Raw genomic sequence first — 22,786 nt, 5'->3', positions numbered from 1 at the left:
GTAACTTCATAACATATATGCATTAAACCATACGTATAAAAAGTCCAAAGTGAAAAAATTCTGGTGCAGCAAAAGTGGTTAAAGATGACATCGGTTACAGTCCATGACCACCCTCATCTGTGAGTATCCACCACCGAAACTGAATATGTACTTACCAGAGTGCTAAGACAGCAAAGCATGTAAACTCCAAATAATGAGTATGAAAGCAATTGAGATAATCTCACCTCACCTCCTCATGCTGGTAAAGGGTAGCCACTCACTCAGATAAGTTGAGGTTCCATTGGGTCAAAAAAAAAGAGCATCACATGCATGGAAAAATAGCTTGTCATATAAGCCAACACAATAGCAACATGTAGGACGCAATGGCCAGGATAGATCTCTAGTTTTGGGCAAAGAACATGATATTTGAAGAGCTAAAGAGGGATAGGATTGCTGTGTGGGAACTGAAGATCTGTTGGATGGACAAAGAGTGTTGATTGACAGGTTATTGGGGGCAAAGTTTGAAGGTTAATAAATTGTTAAAATTACATTAGTTGTTAGAATTAATTATTTATGTGAACTGTTGTCATAGGAAGAAAAACATGACGTATTGCAGGACAATGACAAAAGCAAACCAGTAAAATGCTCAAAACATAACCTCAGATGCAACACTGCATCTACAAAAAAAAAATACATACATATCTGTATTATATTACTTTTTATGAGTGGCAATTTTTATTAACTATGTTATTTTTTCTATTTACTTGCTTGAAATTTTTTCCTAAAAAATACTGCATGTTTAAACTTTTTTTACTAAAGCAAACACGGGAGCTTTTTTGTGAACACACAATATGTCAAGCCTAAAAGAACATTGCTCTCCACCCATTATATGGGTAATGTTTTCCTTTAACATCCCATTCCCCCTTGCACCGTGCATAGAAAACATAAGATTGAGCTGTCTTATAATTCTCTGTCCAAGGTCATTTCAGATCATGTTGATTTTTATAAAGCATTTCTTTATTTTAGTTTGCAGAGGAACATGAGACAACTTAAAAGCTGGCTGCCTAGAAACCCAATGAAGCTTGACAAGGAAGCCCTTCCAGACCTAGAAGAGACAGATTGTTATACAGCTCCTTTCAGCCGGGCTCGCATGCACCAGTAAGTAAAAACTGTAAACGTGATGTGTTCATTGTCCATTACACTGGATCACAAGAAAGCACTTGGATTGTATGTCAGCAGTTTTAGAGATTTAAAGGGCTCAGTGGTGCAGCTAATTTGTCAGAACATCCTCTATAGGTTAATTTTTGGGAGATAAGTATGAGCTGTATGTGAAAAAATGCTGCATACTCTCCAGCAGCCCCAGAAAATCCTGAGACAGACTGGGTTTTTGTAGTTAAAGAAACTCTGCCACTGAGTCCATTCAGGGTAAAGTGGCAGGGCCTCTTTAAACACCAACCCCAGACTAATACATAATGATCCTCCTGGCACTCCTCTGTCACTCCATGGAACTTGTGTAAGAAAAGCATTTGACCTTTGCCTATGATGCAGTGCTTGAGTATAGTGCAGGGGCGGATCCAGAGTCTAGTCTCGGGAGGGGCACTGCCAGAAAAGAAGTTTTTTTGCAGGCAATTTATCATGGAAATGGCTGGTGTTGGCACTTCAATCATCATGGCACCATGGTTGTTATGGTGTTAGGGTGATTGAAGCGCACTATTTCTATTATTATATGGAATATAAAATAGCTCAAATCACCCTAGTGCAGAATCAGTGGGAGCCCAGAGTGTGTCACTTGCCACCATCACCTTCCACCAGATGCTGATTGTCACTTGCCATGTCACCTGCCACAATTTGCAGATTGTCACTTGCCATGTCTCCTGACACACATTGCGGATTGTCACCTGCCACCAGATTGTCACCTGCCACGTCACCTGTTACAAGTTGCGGATTGTCGCTTGCCACATCACCTGCCACACGCTGCGGATTGTCACTTGCCACATCACCTGCCACATGTTGCAGATGGTCCCTTGCCACGTCACCTGCCACACATTGCGGATTGTCACTTCCCACGTCACCAGCCACACATTGCGGATTGTCACTTGCCACTACACCTGCCACACGTTGCAGATTGTCACTTGTGTCACTTGCCTGCTACAAGGTGCGGATTGTCACGTCACCTGCCATACGTTGCAGATTGTCACTTGCTGTGTCACTTGCCACGTCACCTTGTCACTAGATGCAGATTGTCACTTGTTGTGTCACTTGCCACATCACCTTGCAACCAGATGCAGATTGTAATTTGCTGTGTCACTTTCCTGCTACAGCTACACGGTGCAGATTCTCATTTGCTGTGTGCCAGCCTGAAGGCAGGCAGCAGAGAAATTATATAATCTGTGGGGGCATGAGAGCGGTAACAGTGAGGGCATGAGAGCGGTGATGCAGGGAGAGATGTCATCTCTCTGCTCCCCGGCCTGCCCGATCACCTGCCGGCTGGCCTGTTCGGCTGCTCACCCGCTAGCATACTGACTGATCCATCTGACAGCTCGCTAACTGATCCTCCGCCCCGCTAACTGATCCGCTGGCTCACCTGCCGGCCCACTAATTGATCCACCAGCTCACCCGCCGGCCCTGGTAACTGATCCACCGGCTCACCCACTAGCCCCGCTGACTGATACACCCGCCTGCCTGTCACTAATTTCTCGGGGGGGGTAATTGCCCCATTGCCCCCCTGGATCCCCCCTGGTATAGTGACCAATTGCCAGGCTCGAGCACTGTCCCATGAGAAGGACACACCATCAGCCCTGTATAAGCTTCAGCACCATCTGGCAATATTTACACAGGTTTACTGTCTTTGTCCCTATTGTCTTTACTTCCTGTCTTGGTGATAGTAGTAATTGGTATGAGAGATTACTTCCAATGTGGAGAGTAATAGTAATAAGAGGTTGTATTTTTATGTAGGATGAGGACCAAGTTTTTATGCCTTTCCTTCAATGGTAAGAATTTATTCACATCCTGCTATATGACACTGGCTGTCATGCTAATCCTGTTCTGTGTTAATGGTGATAATCATATATCCATGTAGGGGAATGCAACAGGTTCAATCGACTGCAGCTGAACAAACTTAACATTCCTTTGCTCTGTTGACTGGGTCAGAGAGTAAAGAGAATTTCCAATACTTATGGTTATGGGACATGTGACGTCACTGCAGTAAAATCATTTTGGTCCCCAGGATGGGAAATTAAGTGAAACCTCCCCATCAGGGGCATGGGCAACTAAAAAATCCAAATATAAAATACAAAATTGGTGCAAATATGCAGTCCATACGTGAAAATAAAAACCAATATCCGTGCTTCATGTAGATGAAAAGCTGTAGGTGAAGAGAAAGTGATAATCCTTCACATTAGATGCATCCAGCTCCACACCCAAGTGAGAGTAACTAGCCTGCTTATCAGCTGTCCGTGACCACTAGAATAATGGTCTCACCAAGCACAAGGAAATGGGTCTCCCCAGGAACCTTAATAGTAGCTGGAATCCCCGCTTTTCAGATGGAACTCGGAAATATAAAAAAGAAATGCTCCCATAGTGCAGTACCTTTAAGTATCCAAATTTAATAATATAAATAGATTGCACTTACAAGATAAAAGCAGAGTAAAGGCATCAAAAGTGGCATTTCATGTAGTGAAACCACGGCGTCCCCACGAGCTTCGTTTCACTTCCTAGTTTGCTTGTCTGTCAACCTCTTGGGAGGTATAGCATGATGACGTCACCGTCGTAGGCCCCACCCTACGTGTTTCATCACAAAAGAAGGTCGTCTGGGGATTGGCCAGGTGATCATGTCCCCACGCATGAAATGAAACAAGATCCCCAGGTGGAGGACTTTTAAGGCACAAAATAGTAAAAAGTATAGTGAATAGTGAAAAGTATTTATTGAAATATAAAAAATACACAACATTTAATAAAAAAACATGTTGACAATAAACATTCCAGTGTTGTCATACAAATCAGAATACATAACAGACTAGTGTTTCCTGTACCCAACGCGTTTCGGAGTGAAAATGTAATCCTCCTTCTTCAGGGGTATAGTTTAAACAAGAAACTCTATTCTACATTAAAATAGAGAAAATGATAGCATAAATATACAAATATATAACTTATATACATATATATATAAGATTGAACATCCAAATATAAAGTGTCAGGCAGGATTCATGGAGGGATAATAAAGGGGAGAGCACTTACATACACTGGAAGTCACAATTGTTTAAAAACATAGAGGTGCCAAGAGGAGTTGTTTCCAAATTGCTTGAGCCACAGAGTTCAATATGCAGGCATACCTCAAGAACAGGAGAATGCCTGGCCCTTATGTGCTGGTCCAGCTCCCCCATGCCCACACAACACCAACCCAGAGGAGGGGAAGCCAGAGGACCCACTGGGGCCGAAAAGCAGGAAAGGACCCTGAAAGCATGAAATGAATTAATGAATGTAAGGTATTAAAAAATTTGTACAGGTTTTCTTTAAACAGTTTTTTCAAAAAAATCTCAAAATAGGGATAAACCCTCCCATAGGGTACAAAGCTTTAATGCAATGAAGTATATTAGCCCATTATAAAAAAAACAGCTTGGTTCTGAAAAATTGTATATAAATTGTTGACAAAAAAAATATATATATATATATATATATAATAAATATACCTGCACAGTGGTGCGTGGAAATGACTTGGCTGCGTTGCTATTTGTGTGGTAAGAAAAACGCAACAAGAGGAGAGGCTGTCTGCGAATGCCACAGCTATAGGAAAGAATAAAAATGGATCAAAAAAAAAAAAAAAACTTAAAAAAAAAAATCATATCATATGATATCCCGCGGCGCCATCTTAACTGCTGGCCACCGGATATTGTAAAACATTAGCTATAAGGTGGCAGCGCCATTTTAACTGCTGGCCACCCATTCAGACAATAAGAAAAAAACAAGGAGCCGCATACAACAACAAAAAACCCCGCGATCTAGTGGCAGAAGTATAGAATGGCCAAACGAAAGGTTAATATATCAGTTAGCAAACTTAGAAAGGAAGCAAGAAAAATGTGTGGACACCGCATGTATGAATTAAAAAATAAGATAATAATAAAAATGACATGAAGCAATGATCTTAATCAATATATAAGACTAAAACAATGATCCAATATCCCTATCAATGTAATATCAAAAGGACTTCCCACAGCCAAAGGTATCAAAAACATTGAAATATAAAAATGTAAAAATGAATTAGAAGCTTTAGGCATTATTTATAAAACAATTAATGTCCCAATCGGCGTTCAAGCCGAAAGGTACATAAGATTTCATGTCAAAATATCCATTTGGTTTCCAACCTGGAAATTGACCTGACCATATTTGTCCCCCTCCAATGAGGCAATATCTTATCCAGTGCCAAAAAAAGGCTACCCTTAGGATTCTTATCGTGGTACTTTGCATAGTGTCTGGATAGGTTGTGCTTTCTAAAGCCGCGCTTAATATTTCCCACATGTTCAGCTAAACGTACATGTAGTGCCCTTTTAGTACGTCCAATATATTGTTTAGAACATGGACACTGGATCATGTAAACAACATATGCCATGGAGCAAGTAATGAATGATTCTATATTGTACCTCCTACATGTCTGTGTAGATTGAAAAGACTCACACCTACGCCCCTTAAAGCAATTGATCTGACAAATATTACCTTTTTTACTAGGGTAAAAACCCTTTAGAGATTGAAAAAATGAAATTGTTTTTGGGGGGTCAACTATGTTAGGGGCAATACTGTGTCGCAAGGATGGTGCTCCCTTGTATACTACTACAGGACGGTTTGGGATTACCGGACCAAGTATTTTATCATTCTTTAATATAACCCAATGCTTTTTGAGGATCCTTTTTACAGAAAAATGCTGATTGGAATATCCTGTAGTCATAGACCATCCGAATTTGTTGTTATCCAGTCCCCAGATGTCCCTCTTACCCTATTCAACATGTAATCTCTAGCCATATTCCCTACCATTTCAATTGTGTCATCAATATCCTTCCCCTTTTCAAGAAACCTGGATCTCAGAACATGTGCCTGCTGATGGTAATCTGAAATGTCCATACAATTACGCCTAATGCGCTGAAATTGAAAAAATGTTCCAGCTGAAATCAGCCCTTAGGGACTGCCCTTAGCCATGATACATTATGGCAGCTAGATAGAGGAATATAGGCATTACGATCAGTCTCCCTAAAGTATGTGGTAGTAGTTAAATGACCATCTTTAACTTTGATGTTAAGATCAGGAAAATGGATCTGGGAATGACTCGCCTCATACTGTAAGGAGATACCCCTATCGTTCTGATTAAGGTTAACAAAGAACGCTTCAAGAGAGGGTAAGTCATTGTCCCACAGGAGGAGGACATCATCGATGTACCTCCTCCAGAGGCATAACTCTATCGGGGGCTTAGTATCGATCACCTCTCTTTCCCAGCAGGCCATAAATAAGTTGGCTAGGCACAAATTTAGCTCCCATAGCCACACCCCAAGTTTGTAAATAGAAATTACCTCCAAACCAAAAATAATTATGGCCTGTTGTGAAAACCAGAAGTTCAATGATGAAATCTTTCTGCATTTGTGGTAAAGAGTGATCCTGTTCAAGGTAAAATTTAACCGCCTCTAGACCCTGTTGGTGAGATATGATTGTGTAGAGAGAGGCTACATTGGCTGTCGCCAATATGCAGCCATCTCCCAACTCATATTCCCGTAATAGATTAATGACTTGTGTCATATCTCTCAGGTAAGAAGGAGTTGCTGTAACTAATAGCTGTAAAAATTAATCCACATACCTACCTATCTTAGCTGTCACTGAGTCAATGCCACTGATTTTAGGGTGGCCTGATGGTTTCAAAAGGTTTTTATGGATTTTTGGCAAGTAGTACATAACCAACACCCTAGGCACTGAAGGTACCAGGTATGTCCTTTCTTTTTTATTCAAAATTTCTTGCTGGAACCCATCATCAATTAGACTCGAAAGTTCTTTCTTGAACTTTGCTGTAGGATTTGAAGCCAGTGGTGTGTAAGTTAAACGATCAGATAAAATCCTATTCATTTCCTCCAGATAACGACATTTGTCCAAAATAAAAATACCACCTCCTTTATCCGCGGGGCGTATAACAATGTCATTACGCGCACAAATTTGTTTTAAGCCTTGTTGGAATTCACACATAGCTCCAGTTCTGGGGATTTTAAGCGCTACCAGATCCTTTAGAACCATATCCCTAAAAACTTGTACAGATGGAGCAACAAAACCTGGAGGGTTAAACATAGAAGCATTTGAGAAATCTGTGTGCCGAGTTTGAATATTAACCCCATCCCCTGTAGTAATCTGAGATGAGATATTCAAAGTTATTTGACTCTGATTCCCTATTGGGTTTAGAATGAAGTGTCTCTTAATGTTCACCTTGCAAATGAACTTATGCACGTCAATTAATGTCTCGAATTTATTGAGCCTACGTGGGGGTGCAAATTTAAGCCCCTGACTAAGAACATTCTGTTCTCCTTCGGATAATTGGGCTGAACTCAAATTAAAAACTCCACTAATGTCTATTGTTTTCTTTTCTTTGGACCTGATCCTCCTCCCCCCTCTGATGCCTCTTTTTCTTCGTAACCCCTTTTGGCTCTGATGTTGCCCATTGGAAAAAAACGGGACTGCTCACCTCTTCTAAATTCTGAAGGGAAATCTTGATATCCCTCTCTCGGTCGTATTGGATAGTCATTATGTTGGTTTGGGTGTCTGGTGATAACATGTCCCACCTCATAACTCTCATCCCGGTGGTACGAGAGAGGGGCAAACATATTATGAAGAGGGATTTGATTATCCCTAGGTGTATGTCCACCTTGACCTGGCCCATATTGGTTCATATAATCTCTAGGGTCTATTCTGCGATCCCTATATCCCTGATGGTCATAGTGTTCCTGATAAGGGGCCCTTTGTAATGGGTAGCCCCCTCTGTTCATATCTTTACGTACTGAACCTCTCTGTTGGGTCTGATAAGAGCCACCAGAAAAATGGGGTTTAGTACCATTTTTTCTAGGATTAGGTATGTCCATTCAGATGGACATATCCTCTCTGTCCATTCATAGGATTCCCTCTACCCTGTGAGGGGGAGGGGACAACCATATTGACAAACAGGGTAGAAAGAGGCTGGTGTAGAGAGGTGGAAGGCATAACTCCACCTTCACTATCCATAGACTCATCAATTTTAATCTGCTATTTGAAGACAACTTTGCTGGAATAATCTGCCAAATCACGATTATATTTTTTCTTCTTTTTGATCTTTTGATCATTATCCTCTTTTTCAAGAAATTGTCTTATTTGGTCAGATTTTTGTTTATAGATTTCCTGATCCGTAAATTGGATTCAGTTTATCTTTAACTGTAATGATTTCCTCATTAAGTATCCTAAACTTATTTTGTTTTTTAATCAATAAAAATTGAAGAAACTTAATACCAGTGTCATTAACCACTTCACTATCCGGCTATAGTCATATGATGTCTGCAGATTGGATCTCCCATCCTGGGTGGGCGTCATATGACTTCCTCAGCTTCCCGGTGGTATAGGAGGTGTGTACGCACCGCTGGGTAGCCAATGCACGTGCCTGGCGGCCGCGATGTCCGTCGGGCACCCGTGATCGTTCGTGACAGAGCAGTAACATAGATCTGTGTGTGTAAACACACAGATCCACATCCTGTCAGGGGAGAGGATACAGATCATGTGTTCCTAGTATACAGAAACACAGATCGTTCTCCTCCCCTAGTCAGTCCCCTCCACCCACAGTTAGAATCACTCACTAGGTAACACGTTTAACCCCTTGATCGCCCCCTAGTGTTAACTCCTTCCCTGCCAGTGACATTTATACAGTAATCAGTTCATTTTTATAGCACTGATCGCTGTTTAAATGTCACTGGTCCCAAAATAGTATCAAAAGTGTCTGATCTGTCCGCCGCAATGTCACAGTCACGATAAAAATCACAGATCGCTGCCATTACTAGTAAAAAAAAAAAAAATCATAAAAATGCCGTAAATCAATAACCTATTTTGTAGGCGCTGTAACTTTTGCACAAACCAATCAATATAGCTTATTGCGATTTTTTTTACCAAAAATATGTAGAAGAATACATATTAGCCTAAACTGAGGAATTTTTTTTTTTTTTTTAATTGGGATATTTATTATAGCAAAAAGTAAAAAATATTGTGTTTTTTTCAAAATTGTCGCTCTTTTTTTGTTTATAGCGTAAGAAATAAAAAACGCAGAGGTGATCAAATACCACCGAAAGAAAGCTCTATTTGTGGGGAAAAAAATGATAACAATTTCATTTGGGTACAGTGTTGCATGGCCACACAATTGTCCTTCAAAATGTTACAGCACTGAAAGCTGAAAATGGGCCTGAGCAGGGAGGGAGTGAAAATGCCCGGTATTGAAGTGGTTAAAATACACAAGTCACCCTTCTAAATCGGTTTCACCCTTTTAGGGTTCACCTCCCATCTTATACTGCGAGGTACCATTTTTTGTGTGACATTGTTCAATCTACACAGACACGTAGGATGTTCACTACAGAATCATTCATTACTTGCTCCACTGAATATGTTGTTTACATGATCCAGTGTCCATGTTCTAAACAATATATTGGACGTACTAAAAGGGCACTACATGTACGTTTAGCTGAACATGTGGGAAATATTAAGCGCGGCTTTAGAAACCACAACCTATCCAGACACTATGCAAAGTACCACGATAAGAATCCTAAGGGTAGCCTTTTTTTGGCACTGGATAAGATATTACCTCATTGGAGGGGGGCAAATATGGTCAGGTCAATTTCCAGGTTGGAAACCAGATGGATATTTTGACATGAAATCTTATGTACCTTTCAGCTTGACCTTCGATTGGGACATTAATTGTTTTATAAATAATGCCTAAAGGTTCTAATTAATTTTTAAATTTTTAGTATTTCAATGTTTTTGATACCTTTGGTTGTGGGAACATACTCCCTTTTGATATTACATTGATAGGGATATTGGATCATTGTTTTAGTCTTATATAGTGATTAAGATCATTGCTTCATGTCATTTTTACTATTATCTTATTTTTAAATTGTATACATGCGGTGTCCACATGTTTTTCTTGCTTCCTTTCTAAGTTTGCTAACTGATATATTAACCTTTTATTCGGCCATTCTATACTTCTGCCACTAGATCGCAGGTTTTTTGTTTTTGTATGTGGCTCCCTTACTTCCTTGTTTTTTTTCTTATTATCTGAATAGGTGGCCAGCAGTTAAAATGGCACTGCCGCCTAACAGCTAACGTTGTACAAAATTCAGTGGCCAGCAGTTAGGATAGCGCTGCGGGATTATAAAAATGATATGCATGATGACACGATCACCTGGCCAATCCCCAGACGATGTTCTTTTGTGATGAAACGCGGAGGGTGGGGCCTATGACGGTGATGTCATCACGCTATACCTCCCAAGAGGTTGACAGACAAGCAAACCAGGAAGTGAAGTGAAGCTCATGGGGACGCCGTGGTTTCACTACGTGACATGCCGCTTTTAATGCTTTTACTCTGCTTTTATTTTGTAAGTTCACTCTACTTATAGTATTAAATTTTAATACTTAGAAGTACTGCACTATGAGAGCATTTATTTTTTATAATTCCGAGTTCCATCTGTAAATCGGGGATTCCAGCTACTATTAAGGTTCCTGGGGATTCCTATTTCCCTGTGCTTGGTTATTCTATTGGTCACGGAGAGCCGGTAAGCAGGCTACTTACTCTCACTTGGGTGTGGAGCTGGATGTATCTAATGTGAAGGATTATCACTTTCTCCTCACCTACAGCTTTTCATCTACATGAAACACGAATATTGTTTTTTATTTTCACCTATGGACTGCATATTTGGAACTCTTCATTAGTCTTTATTAGACTTTGGGGTGCTAGCAGCTGTGTTTATATTCTGTAACTGTATTTCTAGCGCAGCGTTAGCCTTTGGGCTAGTTTTTTTTTTAACTAAAAAATCTAACCAGGGGTTATAACCTTTAAGTAAGAGAAATTACCGCTCTAGAAAAAAATTTATAAAAGCAGCAGCATAAGTGCGATAACACAGGAAGTCCAACAAAATTCAGAAAAGCTACGCTAAAAAGTCACAATGAGTATATCCACAAAATACCATGGAGATAAGAATTCAAAGTAAACTGTTAAAGCCTTGATATCACCACAGTGTGCACACACAAAATTAAAAGTGCCCGTCCCCTGTAGCTGTAGATTATGCTTACCTGACAGCAAGCTTAAAAGACAGATGGCTGTAACCCAGCCTAGGCCTTTTAGCTTGCTGATGACCACATATGATGGTAAATCGAAAGGTGCAGCTCGCGCCCTCTATCCCGCTGGAGTGTCCGTAATTTAAAAGGATGCTCAAGGAAAGAGAAGACTGCCCATAGTGTAATAACGTCTATAAAATCATTTATTGAAATCAAAGTATTGCACTTACATTTAGAAGGAAATATGTAAGCTTAAAAGGAATGCCGGCCGGCACAAACACACGGAGCCCGTCCTCCTACTCTGATCGCATGGTGACGTCACTATGTGTTTTCCTCTATAAAGGGGGGAAGGCACGTAGTGATGTCACCACGCGATCGGAGTAGGAAGACGGGCTCCGTGTGTTTGTGCTGGCCGGCAATCCTTTTAAGCTTATATATTTCCCTCTAAATGTAAGTGCAATACTTTGATTTTAATAAATGATTTTATAGGGGTTATAACCTAACCAAAAGCAAAAAACATCTTTTAATTGACCTTCCTTGGAAAGTATTTTCATTGGTGCTATCTATAACTGAATTTGGTTTGCACTGATTCTATCGTTTCTTTTTTAAAAACAGGTAAAGCAGAACTAAACTCTCCTATCGTTTTCAGCCAAAAAAGCTGCCATCTTGGCCTCTTTTTGATCTTCAATTGCCACAATGCTGCACATGTGATCAGTTATGACACAAGCCATTTGATGGTTTGACAGTTTAGTTGAGAGCAATGCCACATTCATGGCACGTAAATAAATGGTAAATTTATGGGTTTAGTTCCACTTTAAGAGCTAATCAGGTGCATTAACCAAAGCAACCAATCCAAATTGTACTGGTCTGACCTCGGCAAAGTGAATTCTAATTAGCTCTTCCCATCCCAACTTTTTCTTCTACCTTCCTTTCACCCATTCAGCAGAAAGATAAATACACTGTTTATGGGAGTGACAACCAGAGAATCCAGAGCTTCAGTCTGTGCCACCACCAGTCAACGCTTGGTGTCATTATGCCACTGTAGGCTTCTGGATCCTAAGAGGACCCCACCGCTGGACAGCCAACTGCCTGGGTGAAGCGTACACCGGAAGAAGAACCCGTTTCACCTGCAGTGAATAAGATTGAAAACGTAAGGCTCAGTGCATCATGTGGCTGCAGATTTAGGTAAGTATTTTGGCCTTTTAGGTTACTTTATTTTTTAAATAACCCAGTGAACAGTTGGGTTAAAGCTATGCCCAGCTAGCACTTAAGAATTAAAAACTATTTATTAAATAGGTTCATATACTGTATGTTTTACCCTTGAAATAAATATTGGGATAGTGAAGAAATCCAGATAATAAAAACTGCCCCAGTTTTATAGACCTTCATATTGTATTTGGTTTGAGCTAGCCAGATAAGATATAATTGCACTTCTGAGTCTCTTGTTTATTTTGTTATTTCATAACTTTTTATTACAAGGCTTTAAAAACCACTATAAAACATCAACTTGTAGAACCAGCTAACATGACGATCTATATTGAACATATTCTCTTTGTAAAATTAAAGACTGTTTAATTTAACAGAGATTTTAATTAAATTGAAAAGTTAAAATTAAATGTATAACTTTTTGTTATATCATTAGGTGTATCACATTAAATTTCCTGCCAACCTACTGCTAAGTAGATCTAAATCACAATTAGGTTTATAGAGAAGAACAATGTCATTTTCAATCGTTTTTATTGAAGTTTTATATAACACAGAGGTTTGTACGGGCTGCTTAATGCACATCAAAATAATTCACATAATTTTGAGAAATAGCGTTTATACTATACAAGTTAATATTGTTACTTTTATTAATAAAAATCTGATTTACTAAGCAGAAATAATAAAGGAGAGTGTGTGTGAGAGAGAGAGAGAGACACAGACAGACAGAAAAAATGGGATAAAGGAAAATGAAAAGAAGGAATAAGACTATGAGAACTTTGCAGTACTGCACGATGGTTGTGCTTTACTGCTGCTTCTCTCTGAGTCAGCCAACTCAAATCAACTACTGTGTGGCTATCTTATACTAATGGTTGTTAAAGCTGAACTCAAGCAAACAGATAAATACACAGATGAAATATATATTTGGGAGCTTTTTTTCATGCAAAAGGATTTCTATTTCTATTTATCTAGTCCTGAGATTTATATTATTATTATTCAGTATTTATATATGCAGCACTTTACAATATAAAGATAAACAGTACAGTTACAATACAATACAATAAAAGAGGGTTAAAAGGGCCCTGCTTATACGAGCTTACAATCTAATAGGGTGGGGCAAGTGATACAAAAGATAATAACAGTGAAAGTGCCTGATTTGCACTTCAGATGGCTAACAATGGGGCCCAGTCTGTATGGTTGTGCACTTAATTACTGTCCCTTTGAATCTGCATGGAGTGGTTGGTTGTTGAGGCTGCTAAGGAAATAGGTAATCTCCTCTTGTAATGAACTGCTAAATAATGGTAAAGTACCATTGTTTAGCTCACCAGTCCTGGTGCCCAGAGAACCTTGCCCTGCACTCCTGTCCTCATAAGATGAGTCTTCGCACTCTAGTCCTCACGGACTCAGTCTCGACACTCCGGTCCCCACAGGCTCTCCCACTCTGTGGTCTTGGCACCCCAAGGACACAGCTGTGTACCGCTCCAGTTCCCACACAGCCAAGACCCTGATCCATATCTCTGAGCCTGGAAAAACTCTCTTTACTTTTCCCGTTAGCAAGGATTTCTGGGTGTTAGTCTGCAGCTCCATTCACCTTTACAGGAAGAGTTTAAGGCTTTCACAAAACCCTGGTTAAGAATGACAACTGTATCCTTGGTGTCATGTCAATGATGCTGCGAAGTGGTGTTGGCCCTGGAAGTCTGCAGGCACTATCAATTGAGAGGTCAATCAGTCAAAGCCCAAGGAGCCACCAGCAACCTCTGGAGGGACTTAAGGCTTCCACGTAACCCTTGGTGAAGGGTAGCAACTGTTTCCTTGGTGTCAATGGTCCTGCCAAATGGCATCAGCCCTGGAACTCTGCAGGCATCGTCAAATGAGAGGTCAATCAGTCACAGCCCAAAGAGCCACTGGTTGTGAAGTCAACTATATACTATACCTGTCAGTAATGTCAGTTTACTAATGCTGGCTTCAGTACAGAAAGCAGCCAATTTTCCTCACCATCCTACTACCCATCATAGTGATAAACCAATAGAAATGTCATAGGTGGTGATCTCTTGCTGGGAAGTGATGGTATTTGTATGTTTGTTAAAATAATACATTGATGACAGGTGTTTTTTTTTTTTTTTTAAAGAAACCTGTTTTGAAGGAGAATATCTCTCCCTGACAAAGCTAGTTTCCTGGCTTTCATGGAGACCAAGCACTTCTGCCAGTAATGACAGCCTCCTTGTTTCTCTCTTGACAGGATTTCTTTTAAGTAACCTTCATCAAAAATTATAAAGCACTTGCTGCTCCAACATTTCATTTGATGACGCTTCAGTGAGTTTGTATTTATAAAATCCAATCTGTCTCATACACACAGATCACACAACGCCCACATAAAGCTGTTGTAATTCGCTTGCAAAGCATTTGTTGGAGTGATGATACCACTGGGTATTTATATCAAGGCAGATTTTACACTTGTCTTGTTATGAAACATGATCACAACCACCCACTCCGGATGGATAGATTCCTCACAATATCAGAACACCCATTTGGTGGAATTGTCATATGGAATATATCTTCAACACTTATTTGAACATTATAGGAAAGGGCTCTTTTTATTCATGCAGTGCTCAGCTGTATATCACAATTGGGGACTTTGGTTGCTCAAATAAATTATAACTTAGAGAAGGCCTGTACTGTGAAAGTTGTGCCCAAAACAGCCAAGGGACTAGTCACCAATATTGTCTGTAGGCTCCCTGCAGCTTATATTTTTTTTCCATTACTGCCTTACCATGCCTTGCTCTGCACTGTGTCTCTGGGTGGAGGCAGCCATCATTGTAGAGGCAGGATTTTACTTCCTCATTTTAGGGCTGCCCCCCTGATGACTGGTGATTTGAGAATTAGGTGAGTATTCAAAAAGCAGGAGAGATATAGAAAGCATGGACCTATGCAGTGTTGCCAACCTACCAGATTGAAATTTACTGGCACGACACCCAAAATTTACTGGCACAGCCACGTTTTTACTGGCATTTCACAAACGTTACAAAATGAAATTTTTAGGTATTTCAGTATTTAGGCTACAAACAAGTACGCTAGGCAAATAGCAATGTGATTTAAGGTAGATGTTAAGGTATAAAAACATATTTTTGTTATTTTCGATATAATAAGGGCGGATTATTTAGTCCAATCACCTCTTGCCTCCATCACCTGTCACAAAAATGAAAATGAAAAATATATACACACCCAGGGGTTATCTCCTCATATCCGATTTATTGAAAAAATTAACAACACCACAATACACAGCTCTCCATCGTGAACCTAACCTCCCCCACATATACCCACCACACCCCATAAATGAACCATCCCTCCCTCCTACAATTTACAAAAAGCACAATTCCATAAAAATCCCCCTCCTTCCCCTCCACATGATGGGACCACTATAAAACCTCTCCCTTGGAACAGGAACCAGAAGACTGTATAGAACACCCCCCACGGTGGTACCCCTGATAATAGCACCTGTATCCAAGACCCTACCCAAGGATTGATCTAGAACAGGAATGCTCCCAGAAGCCTGAAAGGAAAACTCTGCACCTTATAGCCACAATGGGCGAATACAGTGGTCTTATCTGTGACAGGGAATTCTGGGAGACAATCTGACTGGTGAGTGGTACTGGCTACCTCTGTTGGAACCTCCTATATGTGTCACAGAACCTAATCCCAACTGTGGGGATATGTGGAAGTCCCAGTGAGCCTGTCTGGATGAGCGCTGCAGGGGATATAAAGATAGACAAGTTGCTGGATGATAAGGGAAGTCCCTCATTCAAATGAAAAGGCGCTGCTGAGCCTGCCACTCCAGAACACCCAGAGGTTGATCAGAAGGAGACTGTTCCCACATTATGGATGCAACCAATGTCACATAACAGCATGGATAATTACATCCAATCCAGCCTGTATAAAAGTGGGGTGTGGTGGGTATATGTGGGGGAGGTTAAGTTCACCATGGAGAGCTGTGTATTGTGGTGCTGTTCAATTTTTCAATAAATCAGATATGAGGAGATAACCCCAGGGTGTACATATATTTTTCATTTTCCTTTTTGTGACAGTTTGGTTTTTGTGAACACACCCTACCATTATTTATGGAGATACCCTCATGATCTTTAGTTTATTGGGCTTCCAGTTTGCACTTTTGTTTTTCCTTTATATAACAAATTTTTATTACAAAGCATATATTTTTCATTTTCCTTTTTGTGACAGTTTGGTTTTTGTGAACACACCCTACCATTATTTATGGAGATACCCTCATGATCTTTACTTTATTGGGCTTCCAGTTTGCACTTTTGTTTTTCCTTTATATAACAAATTTTTATTACAAAGCATTTAAAACCACATATGAACTGACATAGTTTCACATAATCATTGAAAAAACAAAAAAATTATACTAATAGCTAGGGATGAGCTTCGTGTTCGAGTCGAACCCATGTTAGACTCGAACATCGGCTGTTCGATCGTTCGCCGAATTGCGAACGATATGGGCCGTTCGCGCCAAATTCGTGTGGCGCGTCACGGCCCATAATTCACTGCGGCATTGCAGTGCATTGCTTGCTGATGATTGGCCAAGCATGCACTATGACCCGCATGCTTGGCCAATCACAGCGCCGCCTTAACAGAGAGCCATAATTGGCCAAAGCCAAGGAGGCTTTGGCCAATTATGGCTCAGGGGATTTAGTACACGCCCCACACTATATAAGGCCGCCTGCACGGCGGCCCTGTGCAGTGTGTTCCAGTGTGCTTAGAAAGAGAGAGAGACAGTGTCATTTCATTTGAGTTAGCTAGATTAGGCAGGACAGTCAGTCAGTTAGCTGCACTTAAAGTGTATTGTGTATATATATGCATCCCAGGTGTTGCATATATATATATATATATACACTGTATTCAGTTTAGCTAGATCCGTTCCTGTTATCTTCTAGACTATTTACATTTAGTGCAGTGCGTCCTGCTCACAGTGTTCAGCCAGATCCGTTCCTGTTATATTCCTACTGACAGGCAGGCTTGTCTTGTTACAGTATTTTGAAGAAAATTACTGGTGTTCTTTTGATCCTATTAGTACCACAGTCAGGCAGCTAGACTATTTACATTTAGTGCAGTGCGTCCTGCTCACAGTGTTCAGCTAGATCCGTTCCTGTTATCTTCTTACTGACAGGCAGGCTTGTCTTGTTACAGTATTTTAAAGAAAATTACTGGTTTTCTTTTGATCCTATTAGTACCACAGTCAGGCAGCTAGACTATTTACAGTTAGTGCAGTGCGTCCTGCCCACAGTGTTCTGCTAAACCTACAAGTAAGTGGGGTGCGTCCTGCTCACAGTGTTCAGCTAAACCTACAAGTTAGTGGGGTGCGTCCACCTCACAGTGTTCAGCTAAACCTACAAGCTAGTGGGGTGCGTCCTGCTCACAGTGTTCAGCTAGATCCGTTTCTGTTATCTTCTTACTAACAGGCAGGCTTGTCTTGTTACAGTAAATACAGCTACCTGAAGAAAATTGCTGGTGTTCTTTTGATCCTATTAGTACCAGTCAGGCAGCTAGACTATTTACAGTTAGTGCAGTGCGTCCTGCTCACAGTGTTCTGCTAAACCTACAAGTTAGTGGGGTGCGTCCTGCTCACAGTGTTCAGCTAAACCTACAAGTTAGTGGGGTGCGTCCACCTCACAGTGTTCAGCTAAACCTACAAGCTAGTGGGGTGCGTCCTGCTCACAGTGTTCAGCTAGATCCGTTTCTGTTATCTTCTTACTGACAGGCAGGCTTGTCTTGTTACAGTAAATACAGCTACCTGAAGAAAATTGCTGGTGTTCTTTTGATCCTATTAGTACCACAGTCAGGCAGCTAGACTATTTACAGTTAGTGCAGTGCGTCCTGCTCACAGTGTTCTGCTAAACCTACAAGTTAGTGGGGTGCGTCCTGCTCACAGTGTTCAGCTAAACCTACAAGTTAGTGGGGTGCGTCCACCTCACAGTGTTCAGCTAAACCTACAAGCTAGTGGGGTGCGTCCTGCTCACAGTGTTCAGCTAGATCCGTTTCTGTTATCTTCTTACTGACAGGCAGGCTTGTCTTGTTACAGTAAATACAGCTACCTGAAGAAAATTGCTGGTGTTCTTTTGATCCTATTAGTACCACAGTCAGGCAGCTAGACTATTTACAGTTAGTGCAGTGCGTCCTGCTCACAGTGTTCTGCTAAACCTACAAGTTAGTGGGGTGCGTCCTGCTCACAGTGTTCAGCTAAACCTACAAGTTAGTGGGGTGCGTCCACCTCACAGCGTTCAGCTAAACCTACAAGCTAGTGGGGTGCGTCCTGCTCACAGTGTTCAGCTAGATCCGTTCCTGTTATCTTCTTACTGACAGGCAGGCTTGTCTTGTTACAGTAAATACAGCTACCTGAAGAAAATTGCTGGTGTTCTTTTGATCCTATTAGTACCACAGTCAGGCAGCTAGACTATTTACAGTTAGTGCAGTGCGTCCTGCTCACAGTGTTCTGCTAAACCTACAAGTTAGTGGGGTGCGTCCTGCTCACAGTGTTCAGCTAAACCTACAAGTTAGTGGGGTGTGTCCACCTCACAGTGTTCAGCTAAACCTACAAGCTAGTGGGGTGCGTCCTGCTCACAGTGTTCAGCTAGATCCGTTCCTGTTATCTTCTTACTGACAGGCAGGCTTGTCTTGTTACAGTATTTTAAAGAAAATTGCTGGTGTTCTTTTGATCCTATTAGTACCACAGTCAGGCAGCTAGACTATTTACAGTTAGTGCAGTGCGTCCTGCTCACAGTGTTCTGCTAAACCTACAAGTTAGTGGGGTGCGCCCTGCTCACAGTGTTCAGCTAAACCTACAAGTTAGTGGGGTGCATCCACCTCACAGTGTTCAGCTAAAGCTACCTGTAGAAGGTTGGTGGTGTTCTCATACTACAGGCAGGCAGTTGATTTTGCTAGCTGCAGTATCAGTACATATATATATATATATATATATATATATATATATATATATATATATCCCAGCTTAGTGCAGCTACAGGCCATTAGTATGTCTGGAAGGCCAAGAAGGAGAGGCAAACAGTCACAAGCCAATAAGAGAGGGCAAGCAGGCTCTGTGTCTAGTGCTGGTCGTGGAGACGGTGCATCCTCATCAGCACGTGGCCATGGGACACGCTTGGCCTTTTTTTTGGCAGCTGGCCATGTTGAGCCGCAACATGCGGAAGACTTGGTCGAGTGGATGACCAAGCCGTCCTCATCCTCCTCATCCTCTCTCACCCATGCCCAGGGTACTTTGTCTGGCAAAGCAGCGGCCTCTTCCCTTGGCTCAATGTCATCAGTGACTCCTTCCCTAGCCCCACCATGTCCTCCTGAGGAGTCCCTCGAACTGTTTGACCACAGTGTTGGGTACATGCTCCAGGAGGATGCCCAGCGTTTGGAAGGCTCTGATGATGATACTGAGCTCGATGAAGGCAGTAACACGAGCACGGACAGAGGGGGTGCCCAAGAAGGACAGCAATCTGGCAGTCATGCTCCCCCTGCTGCAGCATACTGCCAGGTTTGCTCCAGTGATGAGGAGGGAGGGGATGATGAGGTCACTGACTCAACGTGGGTGCCTGATAGGAGAGAGGAGGAGGAGGAGGAGGAGGAGGAGGCGGCACATCACCAACGAGGCAGGATGCCCTCCAGGGGCCAGCCTAAGGGCAGCACATTGACTGCATCACACCCCAAAGCTCCACATGTGCAGGGCGCTGCAGTCTCTGCGCGTTATTCAAAAAGTTCTTTGGTGTGGGCCTTTTTTGAGACGAGTGCATCATATCGCACCGCTGCTATTTGCAACATATGTCTCAAGCGTATCTCGCGTGGCCAAAACATCTCCCGCTTGGGTACCACATGCTTGACCAGACATATGTTGACCTGCCATGCAGTTCGTTGGCAAGCGTATCTAAAAGACCCACACCAAAGAACAAAGAGGACCTCTGCTTGCTCCTCATCAGCTGAGATTTCCAACCCCACTAGACCTTCAGTCCTCTCTGAGACCTGCACTGAGAGGAATGAAGGTGTAGAATTAGGTGTGTCACAGCCACGTACTTGTGGGCAATCTGATTTTGGTACACCGACGTCAGATTGTACCAGGCAAATTTCCCTGCCCCAGCTGCTGCACCGCCGAAAGAAGTTTGCTCCCAGCCATCCACATGCCCAACGGTTGAATGCTAGCTTGGCAAAATTGCTAGCACTTCAACTGCTGCCTTTTCAGTTGGTAGACTCTGCCCCCTTCCGTGAGTTTGTGGAATGTGCGGTTCCTCAGTGGCAGGTACCCAAACGCCACTTTTTCTCACGGAAGGCAATTCCGGCTCTCTACCAGCATGTGGAAGGCAATGTCCATGCCTCGCTGGACAGGGCGGTCAGCGGTAAGGTGCATATTACCGCTGACTCATGGTCCAGCAGGCATGGACAGGGACGTTACCTAAGTTTCACGGCGCATTGGGTGACTCTGCTGGCAGCTGGGAAGGATGCAGGACAAGGTGCAGTAGTGTTGGAGGTTGTTCCGCCACCACGCCTCCAAAATGCTAATGATTGTGACACACCTCTCTCCTCCACCCCCTCCTCTTCTTCTTCCTCCATGGCCTCTTCCTCGGAACCAGCGGTGCTCCGTAGTCGTTCAAGGGGCTACGCAAGTACGCAGGCCAAAAGATGCCATGCGGTGCTTGAGCTGGTGTGCTTGGGGGACAGGAGCCACACTGGGGCAGAGGTTCTGTCAGCTCTGCAGGGGCAGGTTCAGAGGTGGTTGACGCCACGCCAACTTAAGGCAGGAATGGTGGTTTGCGACAATGGCACCAACCTCCTCTCTGCCCTCCGACAGGGACAAATGACCCATGTGCCCTGTTTGGCTCACGTCCTTAACTTGGTGGTGCAGCGGTTCTTGGGCAGGTACCCGGGCTTACAGGATGTCCTGAGGCAGGCCAGGAAAGTCTGTGTGCATTTCCGCCGGTCATATAATGCCAGTGCTCGGCTGACGGACCTCCAAAAGGAGTTTAACCTGCCCAAGAACCGCCTAATCTGTGACATGCCCACCAGGTGGAACTCAACGTTGGCCATGCTGCAGCGGCTGCACATGCAGCAGAGGGCCATCAATGAGTACCTGTGCGACTATGGCACCAGGACAGGGTCAGGGGAGCTTGGTTTTTTTTCCCCACGCCAGTGGGCCATGATCAGGGATGCATGCACTGTCCTGTCACCATTTGAGGAGGCCACGAGGATGGTGAGCAGTGACAGTGCATGCATCAGTGACACTGTCCCCCTTGTCCACCTGTTGGAGCACACGCTGCGTGGAATAATGGACAGGGCACTTGAGGCAGAACAGAGGCAGGAAGAGGAGGACTTCCTTAGCTCTCAAGGCCCCCTTTATGCAGACAGTGTTCCTGCGTGCCCGCCGATCACACAGGAAGAGGACGAGGAGGAAGAGGAGGAGGAGGAAGATTGTGTCAGTATGGAGGTGGAGCCTGGCACTCAGCATCAGCAGCAGTCTTTAAGGGATCAGTCCCAAGAAACACATGGACTTGTACGTGGTAGGGAGGAGGTGGCTGCGGACCATGTCGCCCTTAGTGACCCAGAGGACTCCGGACCGAATGCCTCAGCAAACCTACGCTGCATGGCCTCCCTGATCCTGCAAAGCCTGCGTAAGGATCCTCGTATTCGTGGTATCAAGGAGAAGGACCAATACTGGCTGGCAACCCTCCTTGATCCACGTTACAAGGGTAAGGTTGCGGACCTTATCTTGCCATCGCAGAGGGAGCAGAGGATGAAACATCTTCGGGAGGCCTTGCAGAAAGGTCTGTGCAACGCGTTCCCAGAGACTGGGAGGTTACAAACTCCTGTTTCTGGACAACGTGTTGCTGAGGCTTCGGTCAGTCAAAGAAGGAGCGGTGGAGAAGGTGGCCGTCTGACCGATGCGTTCAGACAATTTTTTGGTCCGCAGCCCCAAGGTATGATCGGTTCCAGCAACCATCGCCAGCGTCTGTTTTACATGGTGCAGGAATACCTAGGGGCAAGATCAGACTTGGACACCTTTCCCACCGAAAATTCTCTGGGTTACTGGGTCTTGAGGATGGATCACTGGCCAGAGCTTGCACAGTATGCAATTGAGCTACTGGCCTGTCCTGCATCCAGCGTTCTTTCGGAACGCACATTCAGTGCTGCTGGAGGCGTGGTAACCGATCACAGGGTGCGTCTGTCCACTGACTCGGTCGATCGACTGACCTTCATAAAAATGAATGAGTCTTGGATCACCACCAGCTACCAAGCACCTGAT

General features: G+C 42.9%; 1 protein-coding gene across 1 annotated transcript in view; it reads left to right on the top strand.

The window, feature by feature from the left end:
* The window catches only part of ANO3 (anoctamin 3), a 620,027-nt gene that overhangs the window by 327,953 nt on the left and 269,288 nt on the right, over window positions 1-22,786 (top strand). The window contains exon 8 of the mRNA XM_073604550.1: window positions 1,006-1,137. Coding sequence (XP_073460651.1) covers window positions 1,006-1,137 — 132 coding nt within the window. The remainder of the gene's footprint in view (window positions 1-1,005; window positions 1,138-22,786) is intronic.

Source organism: Aquarana catesbeiana, linkage group LG11, assembly GCF_042186555.1.
Source record: "Aquarana catesbeiana isolate 2022-GZ linkage group LG11, ASM4218655v1, whole genome shotgun sequence".
NCBI classification, from domain to species: domain Eukaryota; kingdom Metazoa; phylum Chordata; class Amphibia; order Anura; family Ranidae; genus Aquarana; species Aquarana catesbeiana.
Note: the sequence above shows the minus strand (reverse complement) of the source record. Positions and strands in the feature narration are given on the sequence as shown.